The 18656-nt window shown below is 39.8% G+C and overlaps 2 protein-coding genes across 7 annotated transcripts in view; both read right to left on the reverse strand.

Moving 5' to 3' along the window:
- Nucleotides 1-681: 681 nt before the first annotated feature.
- Nucleotides 682-14355, reverse strand: cers2a (ceramide synthase 2a). The gene is made up of 12 exons (XM_026156282.1): nt 13895-14355; nt 7815-7988; nt 7543-7660; nt 7088-7206; nt 5745-5802; nt 5049-5099; nt 4868-4960; nt 3949-4077; nt 3234-3340; nt 2350-2503; nt 2082-2214; nt 682-839 (listed from the first exon to the last, which is right to left on the reverse strand). Exons 2-12 carry the CDS (start codon nt 7985-7987, stop codon nt 808-810), a joined length of 1167 nt encoding a protein of 388 aa, XP_026012067.1. The 5' UTR covers nt 7988; nt 13895-14355; the 3' UTR covers nt 682-807.
- A 2057-nt stretch (nt 14356-16412) lies between these two features.
- The window catches only part of celf3a (cugbp, Elav-like family member 3a), a 32816-nt gene continuing 30572 nt past the window's right edge, over nt 16413-18656 (reverse strand). For all 6 annotated transcript variants that reach the window (XR_003270963.1, XR_003270962.1, XR_003270961.1 and 3 more), the window contains one exon: nt 16413-16983. The gene's annotated coding sequence lies outside the window, so the exon portion shown is untranslated. The remainder of the gene's footprint in view (nt 16984-18656) is intronic.

The raw sequence follows: 18656 nt of genomic DNA on the forward strand, positions 1-18656 counted from the left end.
TATTTATTTAATATATGTAAAAAGTGATATAAGTGCATAAATACAGAAAAAAGGTCATTCTGGTTGCTAGGCAACACATGGTAACATCATGTGGTTTTCTGAATTAGATCTTTTTTTATATATAAATGTTACATTTTTGGGAGCTGTCAGTTAGCCAGTTTCACGTAATGACAAAATAAATAAATAATAATTTTGATTTACCAAATATGTTTTTTTCAGTCAAACATATTTGTAAAAACACACACACACACACACACGTAAACAAAATAAGGAATTAGAGGAGTTCACCACGGCCCCGGAGAACTAAATATATAAGAAAAACTATGTCAATTGGTCAATTAATTGTCACGTATCCAAGTAGGAACTAAAAGCACTGCTCAGGAAAAATAGAAAAACAAAATACACACACACACACACACACACACACACACACACACACACCAATCCACCAGTCTAATCTGCCTCGGGGGCTTCTGTGGCTGGAGGCTAATTATTCCAGTTTTCTTACACTTAAGTTTTTTGTGTAAAAGAAAAACCATTCATTCATAAAACCATTCAACGGTTAATCGTCTCCATTATCATTTACTTTAACCTCAGGTTCTACTCCATTATTACCTCAGTGTTAAAAATGCCAAAACTCTTAAGTTTAGTTTGAAATGAAAAGGAAAAAAACCCCACAGAATTGTTATCCATGTTTATCTTTATCATTCTGGTCATTATGAATTTTACATCTCAGCAGCACATAATGCAGAATAAAAACAACTGAGTAGAAGCAAAGCTTTTCAGAAGGAGCCACAGGCAGCTGAGTCATCGACGGGCTTTCAGAGATCGTGGGACGTCTGTGATGAAAAAGGGACAGAAATCACTTTTCTTTCTTCTTTTCTTTAAACAGTTACTTGAAATGATGAAGGCCTTTGCACATTACAATGAAACAGAAAATGTAAACCATACTCTGGGGTGTAATTCTTTTTCTTTTACTGAAGATTTCCATTATTTTTCTTCTTTTTACAACACAAACAAAAATATTTAGAATAAATATAAAAAAATCTAAATCATACTCCAAACAAAAAGGACAATCAGCTTGAATCAAAACGCCATCGAGCCCATTTACTCCAGTATTAATCAATGCCGATCTACAGAAGAACCCATAAAGTGCATGTTGTGATGGGAAAAACAACACTAAATGGAAACGGTACCGACTTTCAGCTGATGAAGATTCACTAAACAATTTTCGGTTACACTCAAACAAATTGCTCCCAAATTTAAACCATGGACTGGACTGAAACAAATAAAAATAAAAACTGTACAAATCAAAAATAATTTTAGGCAAAAACAAAACTAAGACTTAAAATGATCTTGTGTGCGTTTGGCTTCTCAAAAGAAAAGATTTTAAGACACACTAATACAAAAAAAAAAAAAAAATCATCTGCATGAATCAGAGTGGGGTGTTTGAAACTCAGGACTTCAGTAAATGGACTTAGAGCCCGACATGGTCCACAGAAAGTCACTTCCACAATTCAGAATGGTGCTCATCACAAGGTCACTGACTTCAGTTTGGTTATTTAGAGCAAAAACAGAGGAACAAAATAATAAAGTTGGTAATAGTCAGGAGAGTGTTAACTGACCACGAGGAGGAACTACTACGGCCTCCCCTGAAAACACTTCCAGTATTAAAACATGAAGCTACAAGCAGGTGGGTTTTGGACGTGTAACTTGGTCAACAGCGCAAAATCTTGGCAAACAGCACAAAAAAAAAAAAAAAAAGAACAAAGAAACACAGAAACAAAAAACAAAAACAGAAAAGGGGAGAAGACAGAGGAAACCACTCAGCTGCTCTGGTGTGAAGCACCATCATGGTTGTCTATGGCAGTCTTCCCCACATTTCATTTAGTGTAAATCAAAGATGCGCAGTCAGCTTTCAACTGGACTACCCGGGTTTAAGAAAGGAGGATGGATGTGTGTGTGTGTGTGTGGTGCCTGCTGCCCCCTTTCAACCTGCCGCGCTCACGTTCTTTGGCTTTCAGACCAGGGCCTGTCATTACTTGACGTGCAGACCTCACAGTCCAATCAGTCCCTCTTACTGTGGTTGTTGTTGAGGACAGTGTGGCCGTTCTGCACATGCCCGTTTCTAGACTTTTCCCTACGCTCGCAATCGCCGTCTTCATCGTCTGACTCAGTTTCCTCCTTATCGCTCCTCTCGTCCTCGACGATGTCCTGATGAGCCAAAAACAAAAACCACAAAAAACAAAAAATGAGACGGGGTAAAATTTTACAACTGGTAGTGTGAGGTGATTGTGTTACACGGCCGGTTTAATAAATTCAAGAAATGCAAAAGCGGGTGTTTCTCACATTGCCCGGCAGGAATTTGACGACCATGCGCAGGATGAGCACCGCCCAGAAGATGTGCAGGACCTGCAGCACACACATCAACCCGTTGAAGAAGTAGAAGCCGAAGAAGGGGGTGTAGAGAGTCAGCGGGTACACAAACGTCGTATGTATGATCCTGAATGAGAGGACAAAGGCAGAACAGAGAGTCCAGTCAGAGCCACCTACAGCCAGCTTCAACAGCCCATTGAGAGGAGCCAGGAGGCTCCACAATGGCTCTGTTGTTGCATTTCCAGAATAAAGTCAGAGGAAGTTTCGAGCAAATTTAGGAAAATTCTACTAAATAAAGTAAACTACCCATTTACCTGCACAGTGCTGCATTAACTGAAAAAGAGCACCAGTAATGCTTATTCATCACAGTACTTTTTTTCCCCTGCTTCCCACCCCAGAGGGAATTTGTGTGAATGAATCTGCCTGTTACGAACGTGTACACAGCAGCTATTGTGACACAGAGAGAGGACGCATGCTAAGAACCAGGGACAATATTGGTATGGACACCTTACACCTCCACTTGTGGGGTGGAGTCCTTTCACAGCGAGGAAGAGCAAAACATGAACATGAAGGACACCGGAACAACCTGTTAGGCCATCTCTCAAAAGCCACTTGTGCTCAGTGACGTAATTTACCACAGTGCCCAAAAGAAAACACTGGAAAATTCCCATCATGATAATGAAGATGCTTGGTATCCGTGCAACAGCGCATTTCTCTAATGGCTTTAAAAGTTTTTGGTTAACCTCTGAGGCACAAAGGAATTACACAGATGATGCACTGTATCCTGTAACTGTATCCTTTACCATTTCTAACAACGGAAAACATTTATTTGTATTTATACTCTTTTTATTTTTTACCAGAAGGGGAGGATTATGAGGCGGGTGACAATGAAAACTGCAGCAAACATGGTGAAGATGAAGTTGCAGGTCCTCCTCCAGCCTGCATAGTTGAACATCTTGGCAGACTTTAAAGAGAGAAAGCATTCATTCATTTTAAAGTCACAATTATTCATTCTCATAGCTTTGTATGATAGTAGTGCATTGCTATAAATGTTTTTGCATTATGGATATAAAATCTCAAAAAAAGGGACACGGGTTGGAAAATAGTATTAGCTAGAAACTAATAAAGAGAAACTGATGTGCTACACATCAGTTTCTCTGTATTCAAACTGTCAAACTGCATTGTCTAAATAGAAACAGAAAGAAAGAAACTGAAATATGGAGACACAGATAGTGAAAATGGAGTGATGAGACAGGTAAACTGAAAGAAAGAGGCAATAGAAAAAAAAAGAAGATGGACAGACAGAAAAGTAAAGAAAGAAAAGAGATGCAGAGAGATGACAGAAAGAAAAATGGACCGATAGAGGTAGAGAGGGGTAGATAGAGAGAGATGAGAGTTAGCTCTTCATGCATTTTCCTCTAGAGGGCAGGCAGTCAATGCTCTTAAGATTAGCATGGAGGTACTCTGCAGTGTTTGTAGGTATCAAGGCAGAGGGCTGCTTGATACCTGCTGTGTGATTACATACATTCATTTTGTACCATTTCCTGCCATGTTAGCAGGTTGTCGTCATACCTCCATTAAATAGTCAGCGGCATCGTGAACCAACATGATCAAAGTCCCTGCCCGGATGTAGTTGACCAACCAAGAAAAACTGATGAGGGCGATGGTGGCCACATGGTGAATTATCTGTTCTTTGAAATCCTGGCGAAAAGACAGAAACGGATGATGCAAGAACTGAAATCCACCAGATTTAGTTACTTATTGATCAAGCTGTAAAGATAGGCCACCAATCGACCGCATTTGTCTGGTAGATGCAACTTTTACAAATCATTAACTTCTTGCACGCAGAGGATTGTAGAACTTCAGCGGTATAAAAAGAAACTAAATACACGTTCAAAAGAGTTAGAATAAAAGAAAGAAAAGAAAAACTCAACTGAAAGTTACAAAACAAATCTTCAAATCGGAAGCTGATTGCAGCTCTGATGCTTCCCAGATAAGCCTAAAAAAAAATCCTACATTTCGGTTTAAAAGATTAGTTCCTTGAACTTGTGAACCAGCGTTACAAAACAGGCCGTGGCACAGAGGCCTCACAGTTTGCTTACAACAACATGCAAACCTGTGGACAAAATGGTAAATCAGTCTCTCCACAGTGAGATTTCCACAGAGCTCTGGTCACACATTAACTCAGAGACGCTAAAAAGCCAACAGCATCCAACCAAAGGAGCAGCTCCGTTTGTTGTTCACTCACTATGACTTTAGCAAAGAGACGATAAAGTGGAACCATTCACCATCGATAACGCCGTTCTGAATGCAGAAAGTACCACTCGATACAATAAAGTCAGGACTTGAGGAGAAAATCAATATCCAAACCTCAAAATACATTCTCAGTGTCATACGCACTCACTGGGGGAATTCTCTGGATGGAGGGTTGCTGAGGGGTTTTATAGGATAGACATCTAACAGAGCTTAAAGACAAAACAGTATCGCTTACTTTTCGCTTGACATCTGACGCTACGCTGAAAATCAGTGAGATGTAGAAGCCTAGTTCGATCATGTAGTACCAGTACTGTGAAGGCAGCAGCGGCTGGGAGAGTAGAGGAAGAAGAGTTATTTTAGCCATTGCTCAGGTCATTATTTGAATGAAAGCAAGGCCACAGAGCAGTTTTAAATACCATTTTTGGGAAGTTCTCCCATATCAGCTTCACATCGTAGAACCATGGTTTCTGAGAGGAGAGACACAATCAGCGTATTAGTGATGGTTTAAGTGTTCAACACAACAGCTCAAGCACTCTAATACACAAATGACAAGCAATACAAGCACAGCATCCCACAGCGTGCAGACACAGTTCAGTTTCTGTCTTTCTGTGTAGCAAAGAGACTTTCTATTTCACCAAAGAACAGAACAAATGTTTTCACTCAGCACAAAGGTGTTTCTAGTCATGACGCAGATGTTACATATCCAAACTTGAAGTGAAGTTTCACCTTGCGTTACCCACACAAATACAGTCACCAGAGTGTTTCTGGAATCCCCCTATTATTTGCCCGTAAAAGCCAAAGTGAAGAGGACGACGATGACTGACAGCTGGAATCAAGTTACAATTCAAACCTTACCATGAGCTTCTATGATTTTACTCGCTTTACATGTTAACTCTCCTTTTTTTTTTTTTCTGTCTCTGTACAAAAAAACAGCTCCAGCTGAACACAAATAACTTTAATTAGCTGGTCAGTTTTGTGGCTGAATCTCAGGAGACGCACTGTAGGAAACAATCTTCAACTTGCAGAAATGCATTTACTTCTATTAACCTTTGCATAGTCGTTGTTTGCAGAGAAACTTTGCTTTGTGCAAACATTTCTGACAGTATACTCACATCAATTAGGACTGCCAGGCCAGCAAAGAAAGCAAGAAGGTAAAAGGTAAATCTCCAACTGGAAGAGAGCGCACAACAATCTCAGAAATGTAGTTCTGGTAAAGCGTGACTTCATCATACAATATCGTAACACTGGCATGGCACATGCAAAAAACACCAAGACATGTTCCTACTGTGCTAATGTTGCTTCTGAAGTGATCCCATTTTATTTTTTACATATAGTTTACATATAAACTAGAAAACCCCATTCCACTACTGCCTGGAAACACCTGGTTTACATTCAGTGTTTTTTTAAATCTGGCATCTATCATTTTTCTGCTTGCAGTCAGTATCCTCTCTGCAATATGGGCGGTTTTGCAACAGCATTTAAAAAATGTCCTGCTCCCTTTTTTGTGGGTGTGTCTGGGTTAAAACCCAAGGTACTCATGATAAAACAGTCATCTGTGCACAATGGATAAGTGATGGATAATATAAACAAAACATTTTTTATTGTTGTCGTAATGACAGCTCATACAAAAAGCTTTGCAAGGTTACATCCAATGAGCCATTCTTACTGTCTGACACAAGTCCATTTTAAGACAGTTGACTGGGCCATTTCTAGATGTGCAACCTGTTGGATGTTTCAGCATGCAGAGAAAGCTGTAGCTCTCTACTGTGATAGATGTGCGCTTTAAACACAGCCTATTTTGCCATCTTTCAGCTCCATGTTTTTATTCTTAGACTCTACTATACCAGCATTGCACGACTGACAGTTCAGAATAATGCTTAGTTATCTTTTACTAGGCTATTGTGCAGTCCAGCATTCATCCTTTTTCAGGCAATTTTTGTTTTTTGTTTTGTGCATTTTATGTTCAATATAGGTATTTGTTGTGCCTGAAAATGAACAAATAAATGAAAATAAAAAATGAAAAATCCTCTGTGTAAAACAAGTTCCTCGTCCTTTAAGGCCGCTTTCTTCTGATTGGCTGGCTCTCACAAACAGAAGATTTGAACAGCACGTGGGTGGGACTGCTCACAGCCACAGCCGTGTGTCTCAGATGACTATACTAAGAATATCCTTTCTCTGACGTCATTATATACATGTGCTGACGTCATTATATGAAACTTTTGCCACGTTAAATAGAAGTATCAACCATAGTGACAGCAGATAGAGCTGCTTTATGGTCTTTTAACGATGCATAAAAAAGAAAAATGCATTAAAATAAATGCTATTAAAAGCCTCCTTCACGTGGCTTTACTGTCATGGGGACCTGTATTCTCACCAAAGCAAATTATTATTATAGCATGATACTTTGAAGCTGAAGTGTCAGATTTGGTAGAAGGATATGAAATTGTTATTTTACCTTGCTTCCCTAAATTTTTTGAGCTTGCTGGGTCGGTCCTGGTTCCTCCGGCGCCTGAACCACCTCTGGACCTGTCGCACTGAACACCCTGTCTGTTTGCTTAAACTCTCAATGGAGCTCTGACATGACAAGCAGAACAAAGAAGAGAAGAGTCAGCGCTGTATTTATAGTTGCAATGATGTCAGTCAAATGTCTCATAAAGTGTATAATACATTTCCTTAACTAGAAGTCTTTAAATATGTTAATTTCATAGGTGACTTTGGGCATTTTAACATGGGAGTCTATAGCAATTTCAGCAGCCATCTGATACTTCTGTACCGGCTCGATGACACTGCTTGGGCCAACCACATTAGATTTAGATAAATCTATCGTGGTCTCTTCTATTTAAACCTTAAACACTAAAATCTTGCATAGAGTACGAATTAAACACCTGTGACGTATGCAAACACAGGTACCTGTTTGGGATGCTTTGATGTGCTGCAGAAATAGGACTCCAGGACTGGATTTGGAGGAGCACGAACACGCTGCTTGTCACTCACTCCCAGAAGAGAGGCCAGAGGAATCGCGACAGTCCTAGGGGAAGAGGAGGAGAAGGGGTACACTTGGGTAGAAAATGAGGCTTACACATCATTTCATATTTGTCAGAAAGAAACATGCAAACCAGGCAGACAGGTGTAGATTAATAGGCAAATGACAGTGTGGGACACAAGTGTTAGAGAAAACTCACTGCTCAAATATCTGCCTGATGATGAGGAAGCAGAAAGCGATGGGTATAGTAGCCCAGAGGTCCTGAGGTTTAGGGAACACTTTGCCATCGTGATCCGTCAAGTCAGCCCAGCCGTGGCCTTCGGGAAACCAAATCCAGTCCGCCCATATCAGTTCACTCAGCCGAGACAGCATCCTATAGACAAAACACAGAGAGAGGAGTCTGCATGTTATGGAAGGAAATTAAGACAAGTATTAAAAAGAATATTTTGTCTGCTTGGTGATCTCCTTCTAGATTTTCTATCAGATAAACCCAGCAACTAACTCAGCCGTGACCGTATCCTGAGAGGAAGCTCTGCAAACTGAAAGCTGAGAGTAATTAGTATTGATTGGAAGTTATTAATCTAACCAAGCGTCTCCAACACACACCATCTCTTACACTTCCTGCTCTAGATAAATGGGAGTACTGAAGGCAGTATTGTTGTGTGTGTTTTCCAGCACACACAACAATATTTAAAAAACAAATACATAAACTGTCTGGGTCAGCATGAAAAAACAAAAAGAAAAACAGGTACCATCTCCAGCAGTTGCCATGCTGGATGTCTGACAGCAAAGTCTTATCCGCAGATTAACGCAAAATGCTGCGGCGCCCAAGCTCAGCTGCCATTATGTGTTTAATTAAATAAGTACTCACTGATTAATGACATACTGTTTATCTGAACGGCAGACAGGAAATTGCACAACAGCGTGTACTAATAATCTCTTAAGCGAGACAACATGATATTCACCATTTGTGGTGTTTATTCATTTCCACTGTAACTTCTAGAGAAAAGAGAACTACACAACTGCTCTGACAAGCTCAGTTAACACAATGATTACGGTGGATTTCATCATACACATGTTAAACAAAGCAATTACAGAAGTCAGGGCAACTTCTTTTTATACAACTTTCTAACTATGGGGTTAGCCTCTAAGACAATCTGATGAGGAAATGTATAAAAGGATATGCATTGCATGAATTCTAAATGTTGCTTTTCAATGCCTGAGACATCAAATTAATAATAATAATAATAATAATAATAATAATAGGAGGGTCACATTGAACACTCCTATTTTAAAAGGGATCCCCAACTAAAGATTTTCAGTGCACTTTCATCATGTGCTCCTTCACTTTAAAAAAAACAAACAAACAATCTAATTCGAGTTTCACGTTCACACACATAAACATGTTCCATATCTACCTTTCACAGTATAGCAGCATATGAGGGGTTTATATCCATCAGAGTAATTAATCTGACAAAACTGAACACTTATGGATGGCTGCAGTTTCTCACATTCCCCTGTGATCAAGGTCATGACTGTTCGTTCTATTTCACAGCAACCTGTCCTGCAAAGGTAGTGCAAAGTTTACTACGTTACAGGAAAGGAGTCTTTCCCGTCTTTCGTATTCCTTAGACTTGTTCATGCCCTTGCTACAGTATTGTTTTGTCTCTTTGTGCTGTTGGAAAACTGATATACTCAATCACAATGATAGCAATGGTAAAAGAAAAAGAAAGGGGGGAGGGGATGGCAGATGTTGCTTATATGCTAAAAATGGATCATTTTAGCTTGATGTTAGATCATTGCCAGGCAAGGTGATGACATATTAATAAACCATATATAATTAAACTTTTGTGGCTTTAATTTAGATTATGCAGTTTTGAAAATACAACAGCAGAATGCTCTTCTTCTGCACTAAAGGGACATAAATGCTAAAAAGGGTCATTTTAGCCTGTTGCTAAGTGATTACAGGCACCATGATGACATTGCAATATATGATATATATGTAAGAGCCTGAGTTTGCTTATTCAGATGGCCTAGGAGTAGTTTGCAGTCGCACACGCACGCACGCACGCACGCACGCACGCACACACTAGACTTTCCTTGCCCCTTGTATTTTTATTTTACTAATTTTTTTACAGCTCCTTTGCCATCCAGCCACTGGTTATGTTGTACTCCGATTTATAGTCAGCTGAATGTACCAAAGGCACTGATCTTTTGGAGGTTGTTTTCATCTACTGTCCTGGTCTTTTCTCCTCTTCTTATCCACAGGAAACCTGTGGGGACCACACTTTGGAGCACAACCAGATTACATCACTGACCCAGCATGCACCTAACGCACAAAGTAATGGTGGCGTTTGTAGGTCATAACATGTTAGGATGTTTATGAAGCAGTATTTTGTTGTGTTTTTAGCCAAAGAACTACCGTACAGAATTTTTTTATGTAACTGCATAAAGGCATTAAAGAATCTTCTAATCTTCTTCCAAATAATAATAATAATGGATTGGATTTATATAGCGCTTTTCAAGGCACCCAAAGCGCTTTACAATGCCACTATTCATTCACTCTCGCATTCATACACACACAAAGACAATGATGTGACCAGGGAAACCAGTGCTGTCATGAACCAGGTTTCGAGTGAAATCTGGATTGAGATGTCTTAAATTTCGAACTTTTGATTTTAATTTTTGGACCAAAAACAAGGAGCAGAGTCAGAAACCTAAAGAGCAGTATGACTGCTTTGTTATTAGAGTGTGCAAACAGCAACATAATCTGCAGTCAAACAAACTGCATGATCTCAGCGTAGTTACAGGCAAAACCTCAAAGGAGGTTTAGTCACCTATGGATTCGGGCCATTTGAGTCGGAACATTGCTTTACTGCTTCACATTTTTTACTGCAGACAGTGTTTTGTGACAGTGTGAGCAACTTTCTGTTGCTAAAAATTGAAGAGGAAAATCCAGCTTTATGTGTGTGTGGACTTTAACCTGCTTCGAATCTGCTCGGTCAGCCTTAATTTGGCTTCAGTGGGACGGCTGTTTCAGAGATACAGCGACTCATCTGGAAACAGCCGCAGTCAAATATCAACTATCTTGTTTGTTAGAGTTACTCAGGTTGATTTGAGTCAACCTGTTTCCTGTTGTTTGTCAACTCTCATGCCTCAGTGAGAAACCCTTTTCTGAAAGTGTCCACAATGTTGCTTAGCTGACTGCAGATCAGGTTAAGTCTTTTGAACTTTACAAAAGGAGAATGGGTTCTCTATAAAACATTATAGATATGTTAATGAGTGCAGGTTTATTCAGTCCTGAGTGATTTATGGAATTTGGGTGAACATGCAGAAGGACTTTCTGTCTAACACGGGGAACTGGAAACCGACCCGCTCAGGCTTTGAGGTACACATTTGTACCTGTAGTTGGTCCAAACTAAACTAGCAACATTTAAAAGCAAGTGAAAAAATGCAGCGATAACATGCAATAAAATTCCAGAGGCCTAAGAGTTTATAGGTAAGTGACAGCAGCACCTGCCTTTTTTACAGCAGCAGTATCTGCTCTGATGGTGTAACGTTTCCTCCAAGTCTTCCTGACTGGAGATCAATAGTTGGCGGAAGAACACCAGCCGCTCAGCGATAAGCTGAAATAAAGCCGCATATTTTCTTAACCAGCTTTTGTACTACTTAAGCTTCAAACTGCATGCATTTGTTCTCACATGATTTTGACTGCTTCATAACAAATCTCATCTCTTCTATCTCTGTGTGAGAGCTGTCTAGGTCTCTTACAGTTAATGATCAATATCTTCTGCTCAGTTTTTCTGCATTTTTAACTACTTAAAAATATTCCTTTGAAATCTAAATTGACAGAGGTACAGAGAAGACAATTAGTTTTCCTTAAGGCTAAAGGATTCACTGGATAATCACAACTTTCACTTTCATACCTTTTCAAAATGCTTTTCCTCCTTTTTAGCACATACAAAATCAACAGTAGCTGCTTATAATAAGACTGGATATGAGATCAGGGCCAGTCACACAGACTGCAATTTGTCCATGTACTATAAAGAATCATAACTCATCTTTCTTTTGTTGGTTTATTTTAAATAAAGTAACCACATTATTGCGGTAGAACTTACATGATATATGATAGATAAAGGATATATTTTCCTACTCTCTTAATAACTGCAACTGTTCAATACTTTGAATTTAAGAGTTAGACAACTGTAAATGTAACTGGTGCCACTTTAATCATTTTTATTTTGTGAGTTAAGAAATGGTTGACCTTAAATTAAGAATCACTTAAAATAAATACTGTACAGATCTTGCTGAATCAATTCCTGTACAACCAACTCATTTTAAGGTGGACCTAATATGCTAAAGTGTTTTACCGCAGACTTCTAGGTTTCTTGCATGATATCATGCATCACTGCTCAAACGTTGTCCAATATATTAGACACAACCACCTGTTGCTAAGCAAAAATTTCTATTACCCAAAACTGGCCACTGCCTTGAAGTGGTTCCCAAAGGTTGCTGGTTGTTGCTGGTTGAAATCGTTTGCAAAGAAGGTGCTGCACTAAAAACTCCTTGTGATTGCTTTGGTTGCTAGCAGATTTGCCAGGTTGCCTGTGATTTCTGATGTTTGTCTGCAAATCCTCACCAACTACTAGTAGTACAACTTGGAAAAGTGCAACACAAATGAAAATCAAGGAGCCCTGACTTCAAAGTAAAAGTTGTGCCTTGGCGCTAGCCAAGCCAACATGTTGGCAGCTTTTACTTTGTAGCTTTTACTTTGAAGGAAAAGAGTCTCCATCTCCAGTTTGTGTCACACCTTTTCACTACTGCTCAGAGGATAGCTGGAAATTGTAGACAAGTCCATCACTTGCATTCAAAGAACGATCACAGCAATCAACCAATGAATCCAATTACAAGATGTTTTTTGCCAACAAGTTGGGAATATATATTTTTTCCTTAGCAACAGGTGGCTGCCAGTGGGTCACTGACCAGTCTATAGGCTTGTTTGACTACTGGCTCGATCATATTAATATTTTCCACCCACTTACGACAGGTTGTTGCCAGTCCCCTGTGTGACTGGGGAATCATTCATTTCATCCTACACAGTTGCTATCAGTGAGCTTCTGGTAGAATGAAGGTCTAAGGATTTTTCACAGTGACTTTTTTTATACTCTCAACATGTATAATCCATTGGTGGCCAACTAAAAGTATGCAGGTCTAAGGCTCTTGTGCACCGGCTTTTATTTTTCTGACCTGGAAGCTGCATCCATCTTTTATAGCATCTGTGGTTGACATTCTGTTAGGTCAAAGAGTCTGTGTCACCTTACTTTACAGAAGTGGCTCTACCCACCAGCTTCCCAAACTTTGTTTACCAAAGACAAGCCAATCAGAGGAAAGCTAGCTTTACAAATTGGTTTCAGATTATGAATAGAGAGGGCTGCACCAAAGCCTAGTAAAAGATGAATAAAGATTATTTTGAATTTGAATCAGGCCTGCAAAGCTACCCTAGTAGCACACAAGAATTGAAAGTTGGAGCTAAAAAGTGAGGTTCATACGTCCTCTGTAAAGTTTTCCAGTTAGTGTGTGACACCATCTACGCTGTTTGCGTAAGCGTGTGCAGGGAGTGGCTGCATGAGATTAAGCGTGGTGCAAGCGGGGAGTCTCCCGGACATAGCGGAACAGCCTGTCTGACTCACTGAGATGGAGCCTTGAATAAGTTTCCCGAACAACTACTCTTAACTCTCTTATCAGAGAGTGCCACTTATAATACTCAGCCTGATGAGAGTTCTACAAAAGAGCAAGATAAACCAGGCTAACCTCCCCTGAGTGTTTACGTTAGAAAACTTTTCTTTTGCGGACACTTAAATTGCACGCTCAGAGATATAAATGGCCGTTTATCTTTAGCAAACAACTTCCTAACGGCGGCTGTTTGCGGTTTGCACACTTTCATGACCTTCTTTTTTTAATCGCGGTGTTCCCACAAAACAAACACAACCGACATTCGGGACAAGTAAAGGCCTGCTAGCTTAAAGTGTGAGAGCTACTTGAACGTCCCCCTAACTGGTGAACCGGAGACGGCGCGTGTCAGCTAAGTTTCATGGGTATCTTCCCCCGCCCGGCTGAAACTTCACGTAAATGCTCCAGGGAGGGCGACTCTCCTGTTTCTGTCTAAAAATAGCAGAAATGAAAAACAGTGTGTGCGTCCGAGATTAAGTGTAAAGGAATTAAAGTTTTGAGGGAGCTTTGTACGGTCTTAACCGCATCGTGTAACGGTGCCGTACTCACCTCTCTCCGCTGTTTGTAGTAAGCAGGTAGTCCTAAAATGTATGGCGGCGGCTCTGATGCTGCCGCTGCTGCTTCTGCTTCTGCTCGCCCTCTGTTCCTGTAGCAGCTGACGAGATTTCAGCTAGTTCTCGCCATTAAAGTCGCTCCAACTTGACCGCTCAGTGAGCTGTAATCTACTCTTTCCTCCAACCACAAGTTCGCCACATTCTCAGTCAAGAAAAAAAACAAAAGCCCGTGTCGCACTTTTCTTCCTAAACTCTCTCCTGGGGTCGTGATTTTAGCTGGATCCAAAGAGGATGTCAATAACTTTTGTGTTTTTTTCCCCCTCCCCGTTTCATCAAAGTAGTCTAAAGCTGTTTCCGCTGAACTGCCGGGTTGTGTAATTGGTTGGATATGGTAGATATCAAGTAAAAAGAGGATGAGACGGGGGAAGGCGATTTAAAGTGACGTTAGCCTAGTCTACATCTATGAGGAGTGTTTAGTGCCACACGAGGCGGAAACGCGCCTCTTTTTAGTAGTAGAGTCATTTAGACACAGGCATTCAGCCTGTGTCTAAATGACTGCTTCCACATTCAGATCGTATCAGTGATGATGGTGGTGTAATTTTGCAGATATTATCGTGGCACACTTTGGGCCTCTTAGTATCAACTGAGCATGGTGCCAATGTCACAGTCAACCATGTCCATACCTTTATGAGCACAGTGTACCCATCCTCTGATGGCTGTCTCCAGAATTAAACACACCCTCTCACAAAGCTCAAATAATCTCAAACTGGTTTCTTGAGCACGCCTGTACTCGAATGTCCTCCAAAGTCACCATAGGTCAGTGTAATGGAGCACCGTGTCCATGAGTCTCATCACGGATGTGCAACTGAAAAATCTACAGCAACTGTGTGATGTCCTTAAAATCTTTGAGAAATGTTTCCAGCACCTTGTTGAATCTGTGCTGTGAAGAGAAGCGCTGAAGACAAAAAGGGGTTCCAACCCACTACTTTATATTATTAGATCATAATAACACGTATCACTTTAATGTGACCTGAGGATTCCCTCGAATCGATAGCTTCCCAGTTTCACACACAGCACGCTCTGCTTAGCAGTGTTTTAGTTGTGACCAGTGCTGCAGCAGACTTCAGTTCAGGTGGAAGTGTTTAATTTTAGTTTGTCGCAGCTGCAAAAATGAAAGAAATTTGTTTTGTTTTTTTAATCTCTACAAAACTAATACTGCTGATTCTGAACTGGCTAGTTTCCATTAACAGTGGTGCTTCAGCTCACTCTGCTGGTGATACCTGGTTACATCATTTTTTTTATGTACGCTACATTAATATAATGTTTAAAAGGAAGTAAGATTAATTTTTACATTAGGTGTTTTTCACAAGCTTCTTAGCAGACAAGTTCATTATTTGCTGCCTTTAGGCCATGTTCAGACAGGCGATAGCACCAGCTGAGTGCTCCTGTAAAGATCTCTAGTAGATAAAGAGTTTTCTGTCCTCAGAACTCACAACCGGAAAGCTACACACCCCAAACAAATGTGCACTTACCTCTACATACTTATGTGCCGTCTTTCTACGCAGACATTAGCCATTTCCCCCCTCAACGTTACATTTTTCTCCAGCTTTTTTCTACTTCTCGTCTTTGTGGCATTAATACCTCCTCATAAATCGAAGCATGCCAGAGGGCTAAGGCATGTTTAGACTGATCAGACCAAACCCAAAAGGCTGTGCCAGACAGACTCGGTGCATACCCCAGCTGTGGTTAAACACACACCTCAGCCTCCTCCCTTGTCTTCATAACTGAGCTGAATATTTATGCATGCACAGTCATCAGAAATTACGCTGCCAAAAGTGGCCCGACAAAATTATGTGCATTAAATCTGGGCATTATGTTAATCATGTACATAAATGTGCTTCATTTACCAGTGACGGTCCATTCAAGCAGCCCTACAAGGAAATTAAATGAATGGAAAACTTCCTTTGAGTAGTTTTCAGTCAGTTAGGTCCACAGTGGAGCCACCAAACCTCTGGAGGATTACAGATATTTTTCACTTTCAATTCTTCTTTAGGCCTTTAGAGAGCAGCAAACCTCCCAGAATAACCCATTCACGATCATACGCCCAAACTTGATTTGATTAGTCTCACAGGGGAAAAAAGGAAAAAAAGAGCTCACACTGTGACATTTCTTCTAAATTGTACTTTATTTTCTTTTAAAGACATATGTTTTAAAACAGCGATTGTAGAGAATAAATAAAGAAACGTTTTTTTCCACTTCCATAGGTACATTTATGTAATTAAAAACTCTATAATAGCAGTAGTGTTCATCATCATGAAGACCACAGGAATCCTGTTTTTTTTTCTTCTTTCTTCTTCTTCTTCTTAAATTAAAAAAGAAATTGTCACATGTCCCCCGCCGTCAAATTGATTACCAAATAAATTAAAACGTAAAAAATCAAGATAGAAAAATTCCCAGCCCTTCCTTCCGCTTTGTTAATTTTTAAAAGTTGTGGCAGCAGAGAATGTTAACTGGTGAAGTTTTAGAGTCCTCCTTTTTTTTTTTTTTTTAAACCAAAGTATTTACAGTGAGAGGAAATCCATTTCTCTTCCAGCTTAAGTACCCCCATTGTTTTTAAATTTACATATAAATAATAAAACTAACTCTACATAACAATATTACAAATGGTAATCATACAGAGTAGTATTTTCTTTTGCCTCCGACTGTGTAGACTGGCCTTCTGTTAACGCCGCAGACCACAAATCACACTATACAGTAGAACCCTGTTCAGTAGAATAACATCAGTGATATGCTTTTTCTTAACATGTATATCTTGTTGCCAACAATAGATATGTACATATATAAATGAATCCAGCTGTGGAATGATAGGAACTCGGGAGCACTTCTCATATTGCGGATGCTGATTCAGTCGATGCGTTTGTTGCTGATATTACTGCTGCTGCTGCTGCTGCTGCTGTTTGTTTTTGTAAAGCGCATACACGTGATACTGCTTTATGTGAAGTGTTGCTCCTGTGCTATATGGTTGGTCAAACAACCAAAAAAGGCTGGGACATCCCAAGTGGTTTTTCTTGATTGAACACTTTCCTGGGAGGTGAAGAAGGAACAGAGGAAGAAGAAAAGGAAAGAGGAAAAAAACAAACCAAAGTATGAGTATTATTTTTAGATCAAATCGCAGAAATCAAACACAGAAGTTTAAGACTTTGGAAGTGGTGTCTGCATTACACACTGCTTGCACTGATGCCTCAGGGGGAGTCTGAGTAATCAACTAGTGTCCATGCAGCTGGAATAGGGACAGTCACACTGCCGCAAGTGTATGCACGCTCTTAGAAAATTGTCTGTCGTCTTTTATTGCAGGCAACTTAATTCAGAACATGCACAGTAAGAATTCTGGTGGGGATCAACTCTTTAAATTTTAGATAAAACAAATAAGATATATATTTCATCAGAGGGGCATTCACAAAAAGAAGTATTTAATTAAACTGCAGTTTCTCAGGAAAACTCATTTTTGCATCACAAATTCATATTTTCTAAGCAAACTGCTGCAAACACAACATCTGCAGGTATGAGAATCTATTTATTACCTTCTGAGACCTTTTCCTTTATGCTTCGTTTATCTAAAATTGAGAGAAATTGTGCAGTACGGCAGTACATGAATGAATATGAGTCTCCTGCTCTCAATCATAAAGGCTATGCGAAGCCTAGCTCTAATTAAATACAGCAGAATTTCAAAGATATTAACTACGTCAGTGAATTTAAGTGAAGTATGTATAAAACTGTGCACAAATACTGTGGGGTGTTTTACATTTGATACATTGTAGCTATTAAAAACACAAAGACAGCGCAGAGGATTAGAGGGGAAGAAGGGGAAACTGTGTCAATGGCTGTTTAAAGTGATTTTTTTTTTTTTTTAAATGGAGTGGAATAAAACTTTATTAAAATTTACTGATTGTTTCTGGGGACTAGAAAAATTCTGTAAGTAAAATTTTTTTTAACTCTCCTGAAAATTCACTTTCGGATTTTTCAGCAGTTTCAGACTTTTTACAGCACGATAAATGATTTTTTTCTTACTTTTGACTTTATGACCTGCAGATGCTCTGATTGTTGTTTTGGTTTGGATAAGAGGTGGACTTTTTTTTTTTTTTTTTGGGGGGGGGGGGGGGGGGGGGGTATTATCTCAACCTTATGATTATTTATGGTTATTTCTTCTTAGCTTTTGGAGTCCCAGAATTCCTACAGAGGAATGTAGTTCCTCAGCCAGCAGCACGTGTCACAGGAACAAAACAGCTTTACCCAAAACCTTCTAGTTAGTGTCTCATTTGACACACACACACATACACCAACAATTTTCAGATTTTACTCAACACAAAAACACTCGCACTAACACGAGATGTGATCACAAAGTTTTAGGATGCTGCCACCGAGGGCTTCAATAATTCAGATTTAGGTTTGGCCTCTTCAGGGTCACCCGAGTGAGCAACTCTGGATCTCTTCTAGCTCTGCTGACCTTTCTAGATCGCAATGGACATTAGAGTTGCTCAATCATTTTCAGTGTCAGGTTTGACCAAATATCCTGTGGACGATTATCACTGATGATTAGACAGTCGTAGGATCCACTGCAGTTTCCACATTTTCCAAACCTGAAAGTGATGCATCAGGTAAGGTGTGGAGAAGGGAGTGTGCTTCTAATTAATTTGTACCCAATGATGAAACTGACAGGACAGTTTAACTGTAACATTCTGAGGCATCTGTGGGAGAAC

The sequence above is a fragment of the Astatotilapia calliptera genome, chromosome 22 (assembly GCF_900246225.1).
Source record: "Astatotilapia calliptera chromosome 22, fAstCal1.2, whole genome shotgun sequence".
In the NCBI taxonomy this organism is placed as follows: domain Eukaryota; kingdom Metazoa; phylum Chordata; class Actinopteri; order Cichliformes; family Cichlidae; genus Astatotilapia; species Astatotilapia calliptera.

Coding starts and splice junctions, on each gene's coding strand:
- cers2a (XM_026156282.1), bottom strand. CDS start 7,987: ATGCTGTCTCGGCTGAGTGAACTGATATGGGCGGACTGGATTTGGTTT. Junction 7,661..7,814: donor ATCAGGCAGATATTTGAGCA/GTGAGTTTTCTC, acceptor CTCTTCCCCTAG/GACTGTCGCGATTCCTCTGG. Junction 840..2,081: donor TGTCCTCAACAACAACCACA/GTAAGAGGGACT, acceptor TTTTCATCACAG/ACGTCCCACGATCTCTGAAA.